Source organism: Asterias rubens, chromosome 10 (genome assembly GCF_902459465.1).
Source record: "Asterias rubens chromosome 10, eAstRub1.3, whole genome shotgun sequence".
In the NCBI taxonomy this organism is placed as follows: Eukaryota; Metazoa; Echinodermata; class Asteroidea; order Forcipulatida; family Asteriidae; genus Asterias; species Asterias rubens.
Window position 1 is genome coordinate 17465973 of NC_047071.1, and position 18600 is coordinate 17484572.

General features: G+C 38.9%; 1 protein-coding gene across 1 annotated transcript; it reads right to left on the minus strand.

Annotated features, from left to right (window-relative positions):
* Window positions 1–15: 15 nt before the first annotated feature.
* LOC117295406 (sorting nexin-2-like) lies at window positions 16–16992 on the minus strand. The gene is made up of 14 exons (XM_033778047.1): window positions 16895–16992; window positions 14067–14124; window positions 13135–13337; window positions 12551–12674; window positions 11398–11441; window positions 8890–9031; window positions 8119–8279; window positions 7477–7590; window positions 6780–6873; window positions 6195–6400; window positions 5461–5604; window positions 4361–4441; window positions 3795–3866; window positions 16–2693 (listed from the first exon to the last, which is right to left on the minus strand). The coding sequence occupies exons 1-14, from the start codon at window positions 16967–16969 to the stop codon at window positions 2643–2645; spliced, it is 1569 nt and encodes a 522-aa protein (XP_033633938.1). The 5' UTR covers window positions 16970–16992; the 3' UTR covers window positions 16–2642.
* Window positions 16993–18600: the final 1608 nt, after the last annotated feature.

Here is an 18600-nt window from a genome sequence, read left to right on the forward strand (position 1 = left end):
AAAGAGGAAATCAGCTTAATAGAACCAGTCTGACATGACTGCAGAAACAAACAATTTATTCCCTTATTTTAGAATAACGAATAACGCCCACAGGCACTGTCATATTTTTTTTTTTTAAAGAAGTGGTTTTAAGAGCAAATCTTCAAGTCTCGACCAACATGAACAACTGAAATAAAGAGACAGGAGCAAAACACACTTAAGTTAATAGTGAACGATCGCCACGATTTGAACACAGCTGGTGTATATATTTATCCTTGCCAAAATCACTCTCAAAATGATAGTATTTTTAAAAGGAAAATAGTGTTATAAAAAGTAGAATGGTATACTCCCTAACAAAACATTTGAAAATAGAAAAAGAAGACTGACGGATAAACTGGTTCATCGGTTGTGGAATTGTTTTTAACATAAAGATACAAACTTTTAACTAGGCACATGCTTTTTCTATTCTAACACAGAGACGATAACTATAGACTAGGCCCCAACTTTTAAACTCTTCAAAATAATCATTTACATATAGATTTATATTAACCAAGGCCTAACATAAAACATACTGGTTTGTTGTGGTTCAATTTAAAAAATGTACTCAAGTAAGTAAAATCATATATTTGAGGTTATTTGATTATTTTTTGACGAGAAATCAACTCTAAGATAAACAGTATACGCAAATCGTCATCATTATATATGGATCACTACACATATGCCTACTATGATTGGAATTATTCCAGTACAAGTCGACACATGTCAAACACGTAGCGAGCAGGTATATCATTTTGTTTTATCTACATCTTGTTTACATTTAATCAAGCAAATGAGAAACGCTAATTGCCTCATCTCAAAATCAGTCAATAGCATTCATCCGAAATCTTGGTGTACTTCATTTTAATTTGATTGGTCAAGAGTTCCCAGCACAGTAAACTGAATATATATACACTGAGAAGGGCCGATTGGTATTCACATTTTTATTTGAGAGGTCTGCTGCAATATTTGTTTTCATCAATCGCAGTTATTTTCTAGCGCATGAGGGCGCTTGAAGATCAAATTTCTGTGATGCGAAACAACTGAAAGTAACAGTTTTCTTATTTTGTTGTTCTTTTGATTTATTTGGGCATTGATTCAAGAATACAATGTACAGGCAAGCAAATAAGACAATACTGTAATTTGAGTACAATTGAAAGCCCCCCCCTCATACGGTCAATCCTTCTCTAGTCAGATGCTGGATATATACATGTGTATACACTGCAATGGGATGTATCATTTTAACATTTTGTTATTTGGTTTTTCTTTCCTAACGAACAAACGAATAGAGAAATAGACTTGTTGCATGTAAATTTTGTTTTATGTGACATGGTATTCAGTCCTCGAGGTACCCTCTCGAACCCACAGCAACTGCCGTTGTGACCTTTGCTTTTGCTGTGGTGCCCTTTGCTAGGTTTCATCACAAACTGACATTTTCTTCATAGAAGTGCCCCTTACCTGCTGTGCCCCTTCAGTATAATTCTGGTCAGCACAATTTTCTTGCGCTGGGCTACTTTTGAAGCTTAAGCAGCTCTGTGAAATCCGGCCCAGCTTGCCAAGGCTAAAACATTCATCTCACGGAGAAAGCAGGGGTATTGACCGACTTTGTGTGTGATTTCACAGTGGTAAACCAATCTAGCGTAATCATTGCTTGTGAAATTTTATAACAAAATAAGTTCCTTTCTTTAATTCTTAATAATTAATCTTTCCAACCAGCGGAGCGCAGCCAGGAAGATGACTGGCTCGAGTAAAGCTTGACATGTCCGAATCGGCTGCCGCAGATAATTCTAACGGTGTTACTGCATGCTTCCTATCTAATACCCCTCCCCCAACTTCCAGCTGCCAGAAACATCCCAAAAAGGAAAATATAAATTTGGATGCTGACGAACTCATGAACAGTATTTCACCTCTCTAGACAAAAAGTTCTGTCAGAGTTTCTGACCACATGATTCTTGTTGTAAATGTCAATGACCCCCAAATTGGCTCTTGGACATTGGAACCTGTATCAGAGTAGAACCTACATCAGAGTAAAGCCTCTATCAAGAGTAGAGCCTATACATCAAGAGTAGAAAGACTGATGGTTGTGTTTAGAAATATATGGCCAGAAATTATCCCTAATTTGGAAGGGGGGGGGGACACCACACACACAGTTTCAGGTACCGAAGTGGTATCAGTAAGTTGCTTAGAAGTAAAATCTTTCCTAACTGTTTGTCGGTAATGCTTAAACAAAAACTAACACATACTGTAGAAGGGGACCTGGTAATGAAACCTCAGATTATTTTGGCTACAGCTATGGCTGTTACTAAGGGTGTTGCTATGGGTCTCCTATGCTTATCAACACGTGTTAGATCCAGCCGCAGCCGCTAATTCGGGCAGTCTTACTCTTGGAAAGAAAGCAGTTTTTACTCAAAGTCTTCCTGAAAGCACGACTTCGCCTCTGTAGTCTATTGGAATGTTGCTGCGTTGATTACAAGCCACTGTGGTAAATACAAGCCACTGTGGTAGTAAATACAAGCCACAGTGGCAGTAGATACAAGCCACTGTGGTAGATTAAAAGCCGCTGTCATGGTTTTAACATAATGAGTGGGGTAACTTGTAGGCAGCTGGGCAAGTGAGAGACGGTGGACTTATGCAATGGCTTTGGCTTCAGGGAGGAAACCTTCCCAATACTGGATCAACTGTTGAAAGACAAGACAGTGGAATCGGATCAGTTAGTTAACCCTCCTACAGTGTGATCACTTAATAACATCCATCATTATGCTGAGTGACAGATAAATATGCTTGCAATGTGATAAGTTATTTAACCCTCCTACGTGTGACCATTTAATATCAACCATCGTGAGTGTTGAGCGATAGATAAACTATGCCTACCTATGATATGCTCTCATGTATTCTATAGGCCTACAGTACACCCTCGACCCTCCAACTGTCTGACCATTCAGTTGTGAATCTCTGTATAACCCCCCTGACCATTTAATACCACCCATCGTGACGTTAAGTGATTGATAAACTATGCCTGCCTATGATACGCTATCATGTGGTGAATGTATTCTATACTGCAATCCACTTAAAAGACAATTATAATGAACATCATCATCAATATAAAATGAAAAAATAAGACACTTCAACGAAAATACTATTTGCTTTTGACATATAAATATTATAGCCAAACGAGGAAACTACCAAAGATCAAAATAAACCCACAATAAATACATCTGTTTGGTTAAATAATAAATGTATATAGAAATATAAGGTAAGAGACAAAAGGGAGACGACGACGGCAATCACAAATCATTATTGATCGGAAATATAGAATCATTTCAAACTTTAATTTTTTTTTTTTTTAATTCATAAATTTTTAAACATTTCAAACACGACAAATGCGTGCAAAATACATCAATTATAAAACATATATACTGTACATTTTAAACATAACAAAATGGGATCAAATTCACCAATTTAAAGCCATTTAATGATCAAACAGACCCTAAGCAAACAACAAAGCATCAAAATAATGCATAAAGCCCGGTTCATACTTTCAAATGCTATGCGAAATGCACTACACAAACAATCTTGTACGGCTGTAAGGCAGAGAATATTTGTACTAACTTTCGCAATTCGCATGTGTAGTACATGTATGAAACGGGCTTAACTCCATTCATATGTGCACACGCCTCTGAAAACCGAACATAATTTCTGCAGTGGGAGAGAATTGAACAAAAGAAAGCACAGATATTGGTCACACAATATTAGAATAAAAATAGGAATTTTGTTTTTACCTGTTGCTGATGGTTCATCAAAGCTTCCAGGTATTTGATGATCACGGAACGGAAGTCAGTCATTCGATTCGCCTACAAACAAGATTTGTACAATCAAATTTAAGTTTTTGCAATATTTTAAGAAAATAAACAATTTACTTCATAGAAAAAAAAATTAATTGACCTTTGCTACAATTTACACTTTACGTTAAACACAGCATAAAACCTTACTTGGTAATGAGTAATGGGGAGAAATTGATAGTATAAAACATTGTGAGAAACAGCTCTCTCTGAAGTAATGTAGTTTTGAAGAAAGAAGTAATTTTCCACAAACTTGATTTTGAGACCTCAGATTTAAAATTTGCGGTCTCAAAATCAAGCATATGAAAGCACACAACTTCGTGTGACAAGGGTGTTTTTTTCTTTCATTATCTCACAACTTCGACGACCGAATGAGCTCAAATTTTCACAGTTTTTTTTTTTTATGCATTTGAGATACACCAACTGTGAAGGCTAGTCTTTTATACCAAAAGTGTCTAGTGTCCTAAGAAAATTTAATAATAAAAAAATCCCTTTCTTTTATTTACCTCAAATCTGCTATACTCTTTACGAATCGTCTTGGAGATCAGTTCGAAATCCTTCTGTCCTTTTGTCTCTTTGCCTTCCCACTGTGAGAGAAACCAAACAAAAGAAAACACTGTCTGAGTACAACCTTTCCACCAAAGATGATGTTGGAATGCTGAAGGTTAACAGGGGTGAGAGTCATTACTAACGAAAAAGTCTGAAACTTTGATACAGATTCAAAGGAATTTTGAAATGATGCCATTTCTACCGTTTGGTAACCCCTGGGGTTATAGATTCCAAGGAGCTTTTAGAAACAGTATCCAAAGCACTAGGGAAGTAGACCATTGAGCAGGATTTCTTTATTTGTGGAAAAAAATATTGTCTGATTTTCTTCACCAGGCCAACATAAATAGTACTGAATTCAGCCAAAAGTCTGAACAATCTCATCCCTGTGTTAAAAGTGTAGTGCATTTTAAGTGGCCCGCCTTGCGTGAAAAAACGCACTTGGGTGGGGTGAACCTGGTTCGATTCCTGACTAGAGTTTTGCATTTGTTCTCTCCTACGCCACAAGGGTTTTTCTCTGGACTCTCCGGTTCTCAATTAGTCTGGATTCATGGCTGTGCTCTGTGGTCATATAGGTGAATGTGGATGGCTAACTAAGGTGCCTTTGCATAGCTACGGCTCAAACATGCCGTTAGCCACCTTCTTCGCAATTCAGCTTCTGTGGTCATATGGATGAATGTGGATGCTATACATATATATATAAGGAGCTTTTGCATAACGGCGGCTTGAACATTTTGTAAGCCGCCTCCTTCGCAATTCAGCTTCTGCAAGTAAGGATTATTAGCCTTCCAAATTATTACTTCACTTTATAAATAAATTGTATTTTTGTTAAGGAGTAAGAGGGGTGGGTGGCAGGCATAATATTTGGTCCTTGTAAAAAAGTGAGACAATTTCATTGAGTACAAGGGCTGACCTCAATGTACAGATGGTGAAGGCTCAAATAAACTTTTCAGGCCTTTTTAATTGATAAAAATTTTCAGGTTTTTTGCCAGGGGGAAAACAGTCAGAAACAGACTTAAGTAGGAAGAATATCACGCCTGGGTGGGAGCTGAAATCTTACATCTTTAATTTCCTCCTGTACTTGGGCCAGTTTGTCCGGTTTGCCGCTTATCTTGAGCTTAGCCTCCTGCTCTCTCTTCTTAGCTAGCGTCATTTGTGCCGACTGCCAAGTCCCGAACAGTTTCTCTCGCTCGCGGAATGCATCCTGTATGAACATGGCAAAGAAAAAAAAGGGAAAAGGGGTGATTTTCATTGAGATTTGCATTTTGAGTCCAGTATTAAAGGAACACGTTGCCTTGGATCAGACGAGTTGGTCTATAAAAAGCATTTGTAACCGTTTGTTCTAAAATGCACATGGTTGGAAAGATGTTGTAAAAGTAGAGTACAATGATCCACACAAACATGCCTCGAAAACGCACGGTTTTCCTTTTACCTCGTCGACTCACACGGTCAGCCATTTATGGGAGTCAAATTTTGACTCCCATAAATGGCCGACCGTGTTAGTTCGCAGAGTAAAAGGAAAACCACGCAATTTCGAGGCAAATTTGTGTGGATCATTGTACTCTACTTTTAAATGATCTTTCTATCCATATGCATTTTACAAAAAACGGTTACAAACGCTTTTTATAGACCAACTCGTCCGATCCAAGGCAACTAGTTCCTTTAACATTTTGTTAAATGGTTAAAAGCCATTAATTAAACATAATCTAGCATTGAGAACCCTACTCACTGTAAAATACAACAGACAGGGCCAATTTCAGAAGAAAAAAAAAGGAAAAAAACAAACAAACTCACTCTGACTGAACCAATAAGGCCAATGTAGTCTTTCAACAACTCTGACAGGACGTAGAAGTCAGTGTTGGCCTGCTCATGGTGAAGCTGGTCAATCTTTTCTTCGGTCTCGGCCAGTTGTGAGATCGCCCTAGAGAGGGCGGTATGCTCCTCAGAGTTTCCGAGCATCGCTGAACTCTTGGCAAAAAGAGCTGTGCAACCGCCAAGCTCTGTGGAGGGAAAAGAAATTACATTTAAAAAAAGAAAATGGTAAAAGTATTTTTGTGTTCTTTATATTTTTTTGAGATTCAAGGAACATGGAAAATTAAAAAAAAATTCATGCAACTAGACGTTAGTTTGTCTACTGTTTAAAAAATAAGCACAATCTAAAAACTTTGTACTTTTTCCAAGTTTGACACAAGAAATTTGCTTCACTTTGAATTCCGCGTAAAGTACGAACCAGGCGTTATGAATTTCAAGGAGCGTTTAGAAGCAGCATCCTAACACCAAGTAACATCAACAAGCATTAATTACGTTAATATATTTAAAGCTAATATTTTCATCCATTTCTACCGTTGGAGCGTAGATAGCGGAGGTGGATCGGCTTACCTCTCCTATGGGCGACCATACTCTCCACGCTAAGATGAAGTTTCTTCAGCTGGGAATCAAGGCCATCTATCTGCTGATGCTTCTCTTCAAACCACTGTAAGACAACAAAAGTGGGTTGAGTTCTAACAAAATCTTGTGAAACAGAGCCTTGCTACTTTTGGATACCATAACGTATCTAGGCCAGAACACCTCGGCCAGGTGTTAATCAAGAGCAATATTCATAAAATAAGAAGTTTTGGAAGGTGGAGGGCAGTGTTACTGTTTGTGTTGTATCATGTTCCGCAATAGTAACCACAGTATAAACATGTATCTCAGTAGTCACAACTGTACTTGTACTTGTACCACAACAATTACCATGGCAATTAACACAGTAGTTACCAAAGCGTTTACCATAGCAACTACTACATCAATAGGGGACTTTCTGGGCGCTTGGTGGCAGCAGACTTACCAGGTAAAATCCATTGTTCTCCAGAATGTGCGCATGCTCAGAACTACACAAACAATGGAAATTTACCTGGTAAGTTTACTGCCACCTAGCGTTCCAAAGTCTCCTTTTACCAAAAGCAGTTACCACAAGAGATACCATACCATTTACCATGGCAACTACCATAACAAGTACCCTAGCAACTACCACAGAAATTACCACATAAAGAGATGAATACCACTAAATCCAGGCCTGATTTTGGCTGCCACTGACCTGATCTGACTCGGTGACCTTGGACGTAATCTTTGAGGCTGAGTCCACCACACGACTGAAGGCACGCAGCATTCCTGCCCCACTCAATGCTGATGTACTGGTTGCTTTAGGAAGCTGAAAATCAAAAACATGTTTAAAAATTATGAGCTTTCCTCTTCAGTAACTAAGGCCCAATCTCATAGTAATAATAACAATAATTGAAGTCTTATAAAGCGCTGGTATCCGCCAAATAATACTAATAATAAACAGCATTTATAAGGCGCAACAAAAGAAACTAAAAGGCGAAAAACAAGACAAATTTAAATATAGGCTAAAAACTATTAAACCGAAAATAACCGACATAAAAGATTCAACAATGCAAACAAAAGAAGATACAAAATTAAAACATAAGAAACAACATACCTAGATATACATATAGGGCCTAAACCCATAAAAATGGAAATATTCAAAATACAAGAAATTAATCCATCAATAAACATTGAACCAGGAGCCCTACAATGCGTTTTCTACCAATAACAAATCCAAGTCTGGGTTGAACAAACAAGAAGTTACTCGAGCGGCATTTAAACTTGCGACCTCCAGAAAAGGCACCTTTGTCATTTCGAAAGTGACCCCATTACACTTCTACAAAATCTACTGTACCTCTTCTTTCTCCAGGAATTCTATAAACTTGTCATCCTGTTGTAGCAGAGGATGGGAAGCAGTCCGGTTGAGGTATCGCTCCAGAGAAGCACGGCGCTTCTCTACAAAGTCCATGGAATTGGACTCTTCAGCAGTCTTGGACATCTTCACTTTGGTCATACCTAAGAGAAGGATAAGGAGAAGGATGATAGCCTCCGGGTTTTCTGGGTTTTTTGTTTCTCTCAAAGAACAAGAAAACTGCTGTCTCTATAATGCAGGGTCTCTATTTCTAACCGGAGATGTAATTTATGTTATTTTTGCATCAGGGATAAAGAATATAATGTATTTTAACCCTCACACTGATGTTTGTTAAAGGGACGCTTTGCCTTGGATCGGGGGAGCTGGGCTATGAAAAGCGTTTGAAAACGTTTTCCGGGGTCAAAAATTTGACTCCACAAATTAGCGTGCCTCGTTAGTTTGCAAAACCAGGCAATTTCAAGGAATACTTGTGTGGATTGTTATATTCTACTTTTAAAACATCATCATGAGAATGCTTTCAAAAGCTTTTTAAAGCTGAAATCACAAAATCCAACATGTCCAAGGCAACATGTCCCTTTAAGACTATATTAAGATTTGTTTACTCACAAAACATATACCGCTGTGGATTGGCCTAGGCCTATCACGATCGCAAAAAAAATATTCTAATGTGCATCCCCGGTAAACAGATATGGTTACCGTATCTGTATCCGTACGCTTGAGAAACCTCTCTAGAAATATGCAAAAATATCTCACCAACAACACTCTTCTCTGGGGCTGGGGGAACAATGTGTCCTTTTGTGGTGTGTCTCTCCACTAGTTTCTGGTGAATACCCAGAAAGTCGCTGAAGCGTCTGGTAACGGTTGTCTCTGGTTTCTTGAAGGATGGATTACTTGTCTGATGATGTAGAACAAAATGTGTAAATAAAGTTTATACTAAGGGAATCAATGTGTGGTGAAGAGGTTTTCAACTAGTGGTTTAATCCCAACGAGGCCCGTTTCTTGATAATTTTACCGAGACAAAGTCAAGGTAAATTATCAAGAACCAGGCCTCGGTGGGTTTAAACCACTAGTTGAAAACCGATTCAACACACTTTGATTCCCATTCATACCTTTTCGGTCAAAAACATCAACACTTTTGGTCAAAAGTAGAATAAATGCAAACATTATAATTGTTTAATGATTTCTTTCAACACAACACCCCTCCAGCTATGAAATGGTAATGCCCTCCGCTGCCCTTGGGTAAACAACTCCTTATAAGGGAATGCTGTGTGCGTCGCGCATATAGCGTGATGTGGCACAACTGTTTCAGCCGTTGGTCTCGACCAATAGGAATGAAGAAACTGTCTTATAAGAACAGGTGCAAGCTCGCGTGTCACGCCCGTGTTTCAACACTTTTACTGGTCGCAAACAAAGGTTTATACACACCCACGTGACACGCTCTCCACCAATAGGAATAGCGAAACTGTCTGAGGTATTAATGAATACAAATTAATTTGTTTATGCAAGTCGCCGGGCACACAAGGCCGCTTCAAGGTGTGGGCTACAATTGTTTTTTTCTAGAGGCCATCTACTCGTAGGTTGCCTAAAGCAGGGTTACCCCCCTTTACAGTCCATGCGGATAACGGCTTGGGTATCATCCATCAGAAACCTGGCTGGTAGAGCAGAAAGCACTACCTCCCCAATTTTATAGAGCAAGTGTCACGACCGGGACTCGAACCCACACTCTGCTGATCAAACACCAGAGCTTGAATCCAGCAATCTTAACCGCTTTTGTGTATTGTACTTATTATATAATGTATTGTATTTTGGGTTATCTCCCCAAATCAACCGTCCCCAGGGGCAAGTTGCCACCTACTCCTGGGAGTGAAACAGGGTTATACCCTAACAGAAACAGGGTTAGCCCTTCACAGTCTGGAAGGATGTAGGCATGGGTGTCATCCACAGGAGTTTTGTGTATTGTACTTATTATATAATGTATTGTATTTTGGGTTATCTCCCCAAATCAACCGTCCCCAGGGGCAAGTTGCCACCTACTCCTGGGAGTGAAACAGGGTTATACCCTAACAGAAACAGGGTTAGCCCTTCACAGTCTGGAAGGATGTAGGCATGGGTGTCATCCACAGGAGTTTTGTGTATTGTACTTATTATATAATGTATTGTATTTTGGGTTATCTCCCCAAATCAACCGTCCCCAGGGGCAAGTTGCCACCTACTCCTGGGACTGAAACAGGGTTATACCCTAACAGAAACAGGGTTAGCCCTTCACAGTCTGGAAGGATGTAGGCATGGGTGTCATCCACAGGAGCATGGCTGGCACGATAGAATACACTAAATCCAAACTTTGTGGCCATCAATTCATAAGCAACGCATGAATGGAAGGATAAACAAATTGATTAGTTGTAATGAAGACAACCTGAACAAAGTTGTGTGACTTTGATTTGGTCCTTTGAAAAAAGTAGAAACATGTTATCGAGTTAAAGGGCTGACTTGCATATAGCCTGCAATAGATATTTCAGGCTATTTATTTACAATTTTCTGGATTTTTCCCATGGGCAAAAAAGAAAAAAAGAAAAAAAGAAAAAGGAAATCAGACTGAAGCGCGGTTCATACTTCCTGCGAATGCGATATGAATGTTGACATCACAAGTTTGCAACAAATACTTCGCAGGGGTTAATATCGCAGCGAAAACAGAGTTGTGACGTCAAATTCGCAGGAAGTATCAACCGGGATTAAAGTTGGAAAAATACCATGACTGCTTTAAATTGATAATTGCACTCTTATCCGGGCCCTTCTACCCACCCTCACGACTCTAATCAATGTCATTAACGACTTGAAACCTCAAATACCCAAACATCTGCACCCACATAAAATCGGACGTGTTTGGCTTCAAACCAAGCCTGTTGGTTTGGCCTTGCACGTGTAAACCACAGCAAGCACAGATCGTACACGTGCAAGGGTGTTTGAGATTGGGGGGGGGGGGGGGAGATTGTGACACTCCTGAACTACCAGGCTTTCACTAAAACTAGAGTTTGAATAAAGTAAGGGGTGTCTTTGGCCACTGACTTGATGATCAAGTCAAGCTTTTTGATGGGAGGAAAACAAACAAAATATAGTTGACATATGGAATGAAATCTGAAACCAAAGTTTGAGGGAAAAATCCTGTAACAGAATCAGACAAAACTTGGGCTTGACAAGGGAATGGACTTGTGGAAGTTAAGGTCGGGGGGGGGGGGTGTACAAATTACATGTGGGGGGGCATACCTTTGTGGTCACTTTATACGCCATATAAGCACTCATCCCGTCACCTGGTGGAAAAAAAACCAAAGTTTTCATTAATCAATTGAAAATCTATATCCTTCAGGGCTCTCACTGAGCAACATAATTTTCGTGACTTTTTTTTACTCATTTCTACTCAAAACTACAGCACCTCAGCAAGTAATATTTTAAGGGAAGCTTTCTACTATCACTATTTTCAAACAGTGTGAGTTTAATGCTTTGTGTCCTACAAAAATGTACCCAGACCCTTAAAATCACTGACCTTAGGCCTGTGGTCCTGTGTAAAATTTGAGCCCAGGGCCAAATTTCATAAAGCCTGTAAGCACAAAACTTTGCTTAGCATGAATTTTCTCCCTTAATAAAAACAGGATTACCAACCAAACTTCCACGTGTTTTTTTTCAGGGTAAGCAAACAACAGCTGAATGCCAGCAACAAGCGATATGCAACAAATTAAAATTTGGTTGGTAATCTTGTTTTTATCAAGGAAAACAATTTCATGCTAAGCAAATGTTTGTGCTTACAGGCTTTATGAAATTGGGCCCTGGACTTGCTTGTTTTAGTAATCCAGTGACGATATGAATATGAGAAGGGTGGGTACCTTTCTTGAATGGTTCTTTAGAGCAAGGCACTTTATCATAAATGTTTTCTCTCCACCAAGGAGCACAAATGGGTACTGGCGAGCGCTGTGCCCAATTTCATAGAGCTGCTTAAGCACAAAATTCTGCTTTGAAGCAAAAAAATCCATGCTTAGTAAAATCAGAATACTGGCCAAGACTCCACTCAATTGTTATGCTAAGTAAACAACAGCTGAATTCCATTCACAAGCAATGTATATGGCATGAAATTTTGGCCAGTAGCGTGTGTAAAATAAGCAAGCCATTTTCATGCTTAACCAAATATTTTGCTTTGTAAGCAGCTCTATGAAATTGGCCCCTAGGGAGTAACATGCAATGTACTGTGATACTATCCAGGGGGAGAGAAATTTTCTCGGTTGTTTAACGCCGATGATGAAACCGAATGTAAACACTGGCCTGATAAGCCATGTTGTACAGACTTAACTTTACTTTTCATGCCTATTTCATTAGTCCAGCATGGCCAGCAATAAACATAGTGCCATCATCTGAGAAAAGTTTGTACCTTTCTTGAATGGTTCTGTGATAGTTATCTCCATATCAAAGGTGTCCAATTGCTCCTCCTCTTCCTCCTCATCGACAGCCTTGGCCTCCTTCTTGTCTTCCTCAACCTCCTCCTCAGTTTCATCCTTCAAATAAACCATCAAGAAATAATTGTTTAGTTTACTACGTTTTGAATAATAGGAAGGGATGCAATTCAGTTCAACTTCACATTTATTTTCATACTTTTTTCAGTGCCCAATTTCATAGAGCTGCTTAAAAAGGCATTGGCCACTACTGGTAATGACTCAAAATAGTTGTTGGTGGGAGGGGGGGGGATAAAAAACTGGATTTCTGGTTGAAAAAGGAGAAATCACATCCCGACACTTTATTTTTATTCACGGGTAAGCAGGAAATTTTTGATTCTGCACGTTACTAGTTATTCTTCGCTTACACAGTGCAGAAATTCAAAGCTTGCACAGTGAGCTGAAATTCGGCGGTAAAAAAAGCCTTGAAATCAGGCCCAGCTGACTGGCAGTGTGAAGATTCAAATGTCTGATTTCTATAAAGCCGGAAAGGACAAGAATGGACACATAAAATCCAAATTACCGTAACTTTAGCCGCAGCTGATCCCTTCGTGTTAACGGTTTCAGTGACTGCGGGTGAGGTGGCAGCAGGGGTTGGCTCTGTCTTTAACTCGGCCGGGGGCGTCTCCTTGACTGGAGCCTCCTTGACAGGTTCAGGCTTCGGAGGTTCTTCCTTGACTTCCTCCTTCAACGGGTCATCGTCGAGCGACACTTCTGTGCCCCCTCCTAAAAGACCCATCAACAAAAGGTATCAGTAAAATTATTAATATATTATTATTATACAATGTTCTATATCACATCCCTTTCTGCAAGGTATGAGAAGCTACGTACAGTTTTGAAGTACATGTCTGAGACCTATTCCTAATGGTAATGGTTTAAAGGGAAGGTACACGTTTGGTAATTACTCAAAACAAATATTAACTTAAAAACTGACTTGGTAACGAGCATTGGAGAGCTGTTGATAGTATAAAACATTGTGGGAAACGACTCCCTCTGAAGTATTGTAGTTTTTGAAAAAGAGGTAATTTCTCACTTAAATTATAAAAGACTTCTAGCTAGAAGTCTTTTATTCCCATCCGAAAGCACACCAATTCGTCCAAGCAAGGGTGTTTTTTCTTTCATCATTTTCTCGAAACTTAGATGACCAATTGAGCCCAAATTTGCACAGGCTGTTTATTTTATGCTTATGATGGGATACACCAAGTGAGAACACTCGTCTTTCAATTACCAAACATGTATAGTGCCTTTAAAAGGTGCTGTGGCATGACAGAAATATTTCTAAGATTAAAATTTTGGGGCATAAAAACTGTTTATAACCACATTACTTCGAAGTGAGATGTTTCTCAAAATGCTTGATACTATCAAAAGCTGCTGTAGGCATCTAACAAAAGCTTCCATTGCCATAAATTTTAAGAGTGATAATCAAATGTATACATTTGTTTTTGTTTACTTCACCTGCAAAGAGGTCACTGTCTTCTTCTTCATCAACTACGATTGTTGGAGCCGGCTTATCCTGAAAAAAAAAAACCAACAAATATCACCATCATTACAATCAATCAAGTCGAGGCCAGACAGCATCTAGAACCTGCCCAGAATAAGCCTGAGCGACTAGTGAAATTTATTACTCGACTAGTCGCGCTTCAAGCAAGACTATGAGTATGACACTAGTCGTGACTAATTTTTAATTCCCAAGATCGGTCCTACTACTTGCCGTCAACTCGCCGACTTGCCGTCAACTCGCCGTCAACTCATTAAATTTACATGAAAAATCTATAAAAAGGGGGCACGGAAGTGTTAAGTCTGGGCTAAACTACATATTTCTCATGGTTTTCGGTACAAATTCATTCACAAAAACGACTTTGTGTTGATAAAAAAAAAGTACCAATCATTGACATCTTGGGTAGGGCCACTGATTTTCCGCGATCGCGGAAAACGGACGGAATTCGCGGAATCCGCCCTTTGAAACGGAAAACGGGATTTCAGAAAATTTGATTTTTTTTTTTTTTTTTTTTTTCTTGACGCCAAAACTATTGAAATTGCATTCTTTATTAAGATTCTTTTTGTTAAACTAAAAAGGCATCAGAAATCAGACCATTAAAAAGTACGAGATCGTAACCGTGGATCATTCTGTTCTACTTCACACCATCCTCAATGTTTACACACATGATGTACACACGTTGTTAACATGGTTAAGCGAAGGGCATTATTCGCGGCACGTTTTAAACATTTTTTGTTCACCCAAATTGCATTTTCTCCCTCTCTTTTACCAACAATAATACACAAACTAGCTTACCTATGATCTATAAGAACACATACAATGTTTTTTCATCTCGGAAAGGTCTAAAATAAAACCGTAAACTGTCAACATTCTGTCGCCAAAGCGAAAACAAAATGGCTGACATTTTGTTTGTGGATGGAGAATGGTCACGTCCATAGACTTGTTTCCAAGTCTTTGATCATGCTGAAACAGTGCCCTCTTGTGGATACACTCCTGTCATTAGCCTACAATGTGGCTGATGCAGATAATCAACTGCAGTTTTAGACTTGGAATCAAGTCTATCACATCATGTGCATTGATACTGCAGTCACAGTGCAACCTTTTTAGAACAGCAGTATACAAAATAATCCACAATTATAAAAAAAAGTATTTTTTTGAAATTTGTCAGTTCAAATGAACATTTTACGAAGTCAACAGTGCAACTTATCTCAAATTGATTTTTATAAGTGTGTCCCTGGGTATTAAACCTTTTATCTAATTAAAAAAACATGAAACGGAATTTTTTGTGCCTGAAACGGAATTCATGTTTTTGCCAAACGGAATTTGCACTTTTCTGAAACGGAAAATCAGTGGCCCTACTTGGGCCAAGACTAATCATTGTGAAAAAGCAAGATGGCGGCCGACAGTTTTTTGGCTTCGAGAATTTTTTTTCACGAGAAAAAAAATCAATTTTTATTCCGAAATATGACCTAAAACTTACGCGAATGCTCTTTGAGCTGATACTTTACAGTTCTATGCTTCTTTTGTGGATTTTAAATGTATATTGGAGGAGTTGACGGCGAGTTGACGGCGCAAGTGAGTTGACGGCGAGTTGACGGCAAGTAGTAGGACCCCCCAAGATGCATGCATTGCAGCATATTGTTTGCCGCAGGCGCAGTATAGTAACATTCCCACTGAATGGATTGCAGGATTAGGAGTGTAGTCATGACTCGACTAAGCAAAAAAATAGTGGCAACTTTGACACTAGTGACTAGTCGCCCAGGCTTAGAGGCCAAGGTTTTAAAAGGGTTTCTGTATCGTGCAACCACTTTTTCATTTGTTATGTTATGAAATAAAATAGTATTATTTTCCTTTTCGGAAAAATTTGTGAAAAAGTGGTTGCAGAATATGGCAAGTTTTCCCCAAGATTTAACAAAGACTGCAATGCAAGAGTGCAGTGCATCTGCAATACAATGGAGAAGTCCAAAAAGTAAAACGGAAAAATTTCTGTATGGTGCCACCACTTTTTCATTCAATATGAAATAATATAGTATTTCATTTATACCTCAATGAGATGTCCCTTTTTTGTAAAAACTAGTGAAAAAGTGGTGGCACCATACAGAAAGTTAATCCAGGAAAACTAAGTTCAATTCAACTTTCAAGGTAAAACAAGGGGATAACTTTCCGTATGGCGCCACCACTTTTTCACTCATTTTTGCAAAAAGGGATATATCAATCAGGTAAATTAGATACTATATTATTTTATTTCGAATGAAAAAGTGGTGGCGCCATACGGAAACTTTTCCAAACAAGGACAACATTCTCCAACTAACAAGAACAAGGTCAATCAAGAAAGGATTTAATTTTGATTTTTTGAATGATATTCATTCAATATTTATTGTTTTATAATTATTGAACTGATTGTTGAAATTGAATGAAGTTTTGAATGAACACAAAAAAACCCATGACAAAACAAATTTGATTATGAACAAAGAACCGAGTGTGAGTTACTGACTCGGTGACTGGCCGAGTCACTGATTGATAATAAAGATATTTTTTTTAAGTTTTAAAGTCTCTGTTTCCTGTAAAATGGAAATTCAATAGCTCCTGTGGTTATGAAGTGTCCGGAAATTGGACATACTTTCGAGTTCCACCCATTTTTTGAAGAAGTGCAAAACACACTGCGACGACTGTGTCCAGTTTATGGGTGTCAAATCGTATACAAACACATTCCCGACTTGATGAGCTGAACAAAAATGCTTGGCAATTTAGACATCCATCTGAATGGAAAACTAACAGTACTCACTTCTGAAACATTGTCGGTTTTGACCTCATTTTGGTCTTCATCGTCGAAAAGAGGCGGAGGCTCCCTGTCTGCCATTTTGTTCACGTGAGATTTATTAGTCTGACATCCGGTGACAGGTTGCTTTTAAGAAATGCACGCATTTCAATAGAGCGTTTATGAGAGGCAGGGAACAGACGTAGGTAGATGATGATGTAGTTTTTTAACGTTGGGGGCGCTGTGCTAAAAGTACGGCCCTGACATAAAGTCGTTACTTTTGCCAGATCCGCTAAAAAGGAAATGCATGCCCCCTTGAACGCGTATTTAAAAAGTGAAGTTTTACTGTTCAGCAAATGCTAATTGAAATAGAAATAGTATCACTACTAATTATGCTTCATATAGTCGTGGATCATATCATTGTGAATGAATAAACTGAATAAAATCTCATCCTAGCTGAGAAGGAATTAAGACTTGGCAGAAAATAATGAGAAAACTACTCTCACCCGCATAATGAAAGCAAAATACTGTTGTGAAAAACGATACAAGGCGCTCCTTGCAAATTCACATAATATTTTAACCAAAAGAGAAAGCAGGGAAAGAGCGGGCCCCTATCAGAACTGGCTCTGACAATTATTTTTCTCAACCCGGTGCAGCTGTTTGTCTCTGTGCCGAGTGGTATCTGCATGCCGGTTCTGCCACTCCTTTCTCTGTGTACGGTACACCTTTTCTACCGATAAAATGCATTGCTAATGTTTGCATAGACCTACTTTTGAGTGTTCAGGGTTACCAAGTGACCCAGCTTTAAAAATTGATAAGGCTATAATATTTCGCCTTTGCCTACTCAAAATCTGAAGCATTTTTACTCCTTTTCTTCATACCAAAAATAACAACCCTCTACTCTAGCTTTAAAAGCGAAAACGTAAAAAGTTGCTATTTTCACCATGTTTTTCTATAGTGGTAAAATCATGTTTTTCTCATAGTACGCGGACTGCGAGTAAATAACTATCCATTCGCTATGAACACAAATGAAGGGCGATATTGATTACATTAGGACATCAGCTCTAGTCCAGACGAAGCTTTATAATACCGTAGGAGGTAACCCGAGTAAATCATCACTGACTGGTCGCAGGTCGGCGGGGTTGGGGGGGGGGGGGTGCAACACCTTCAAAGTGTCACCTTCTTGGGTGCATTTTAAGCGCATGATTTGGGGTGCATGAGCCCCATCATTAGTGATGAACTCTAAACCAGTTTTTAACTAACCCATTACTCAAGTTCAGTCTTATTGTGAAATCAGTGGTTAGCCTGGCTGGATTCGAACCCACAACCCGTGACCACGGTGACACCTCACAGCCACAGTCTTGCTATGTTTTTTTTCCCGGCTCGGCCCTTGAATGTGTCACGGGGTATACAAACAACAAAATTGTCTATCAGCGACAATGGTTAAAGCCATTGGACACTTTCGGCACAGAAAAATAAATAAATGTTCACATATTTACAAATTAATAACTTCCAGGGTTTACAGAAGGTATAATGGTGAAAGACTTCTCTTGAAATAATTATTATTCCATAAAATGCTTTACTTTTTGAAAAAAACATTAAAACTATATCAATTCTCGATATCGAGAATTACGGATTTATTTTAAACACATGTCATGACACGGCGAAACGTGCGGAAACAAGGGTGGGTTTTCCCGTGATTTTTTTCCCGACTCCGATGACCGGTTGAGCCT

Bases quoted from the DNA above. Each gene is read 5' to 3' on its own strand.
- LOC117295406 (XM_033778047.1), bottom strand. From the start codon at position 16,969: ATGGCAGACAGGGAGCCTCCGCCTCTTTTCGACGATGAAGACCAAAAT. The intron at 9,032-11,397 runs GTATGCCCCCCC...CTACATCATCAG, and splicing joins CGTATAAAGTGACCACAAAG to ACAAGTAATCCATCCTTCAA. The intron at 2,694-3,794 runs GTAAAAACAAAA...GTCTTTCAACAG, and splicing joins TGATGAACCATCAGCAACAG to TTGATCCAGTATTGGGAAGG.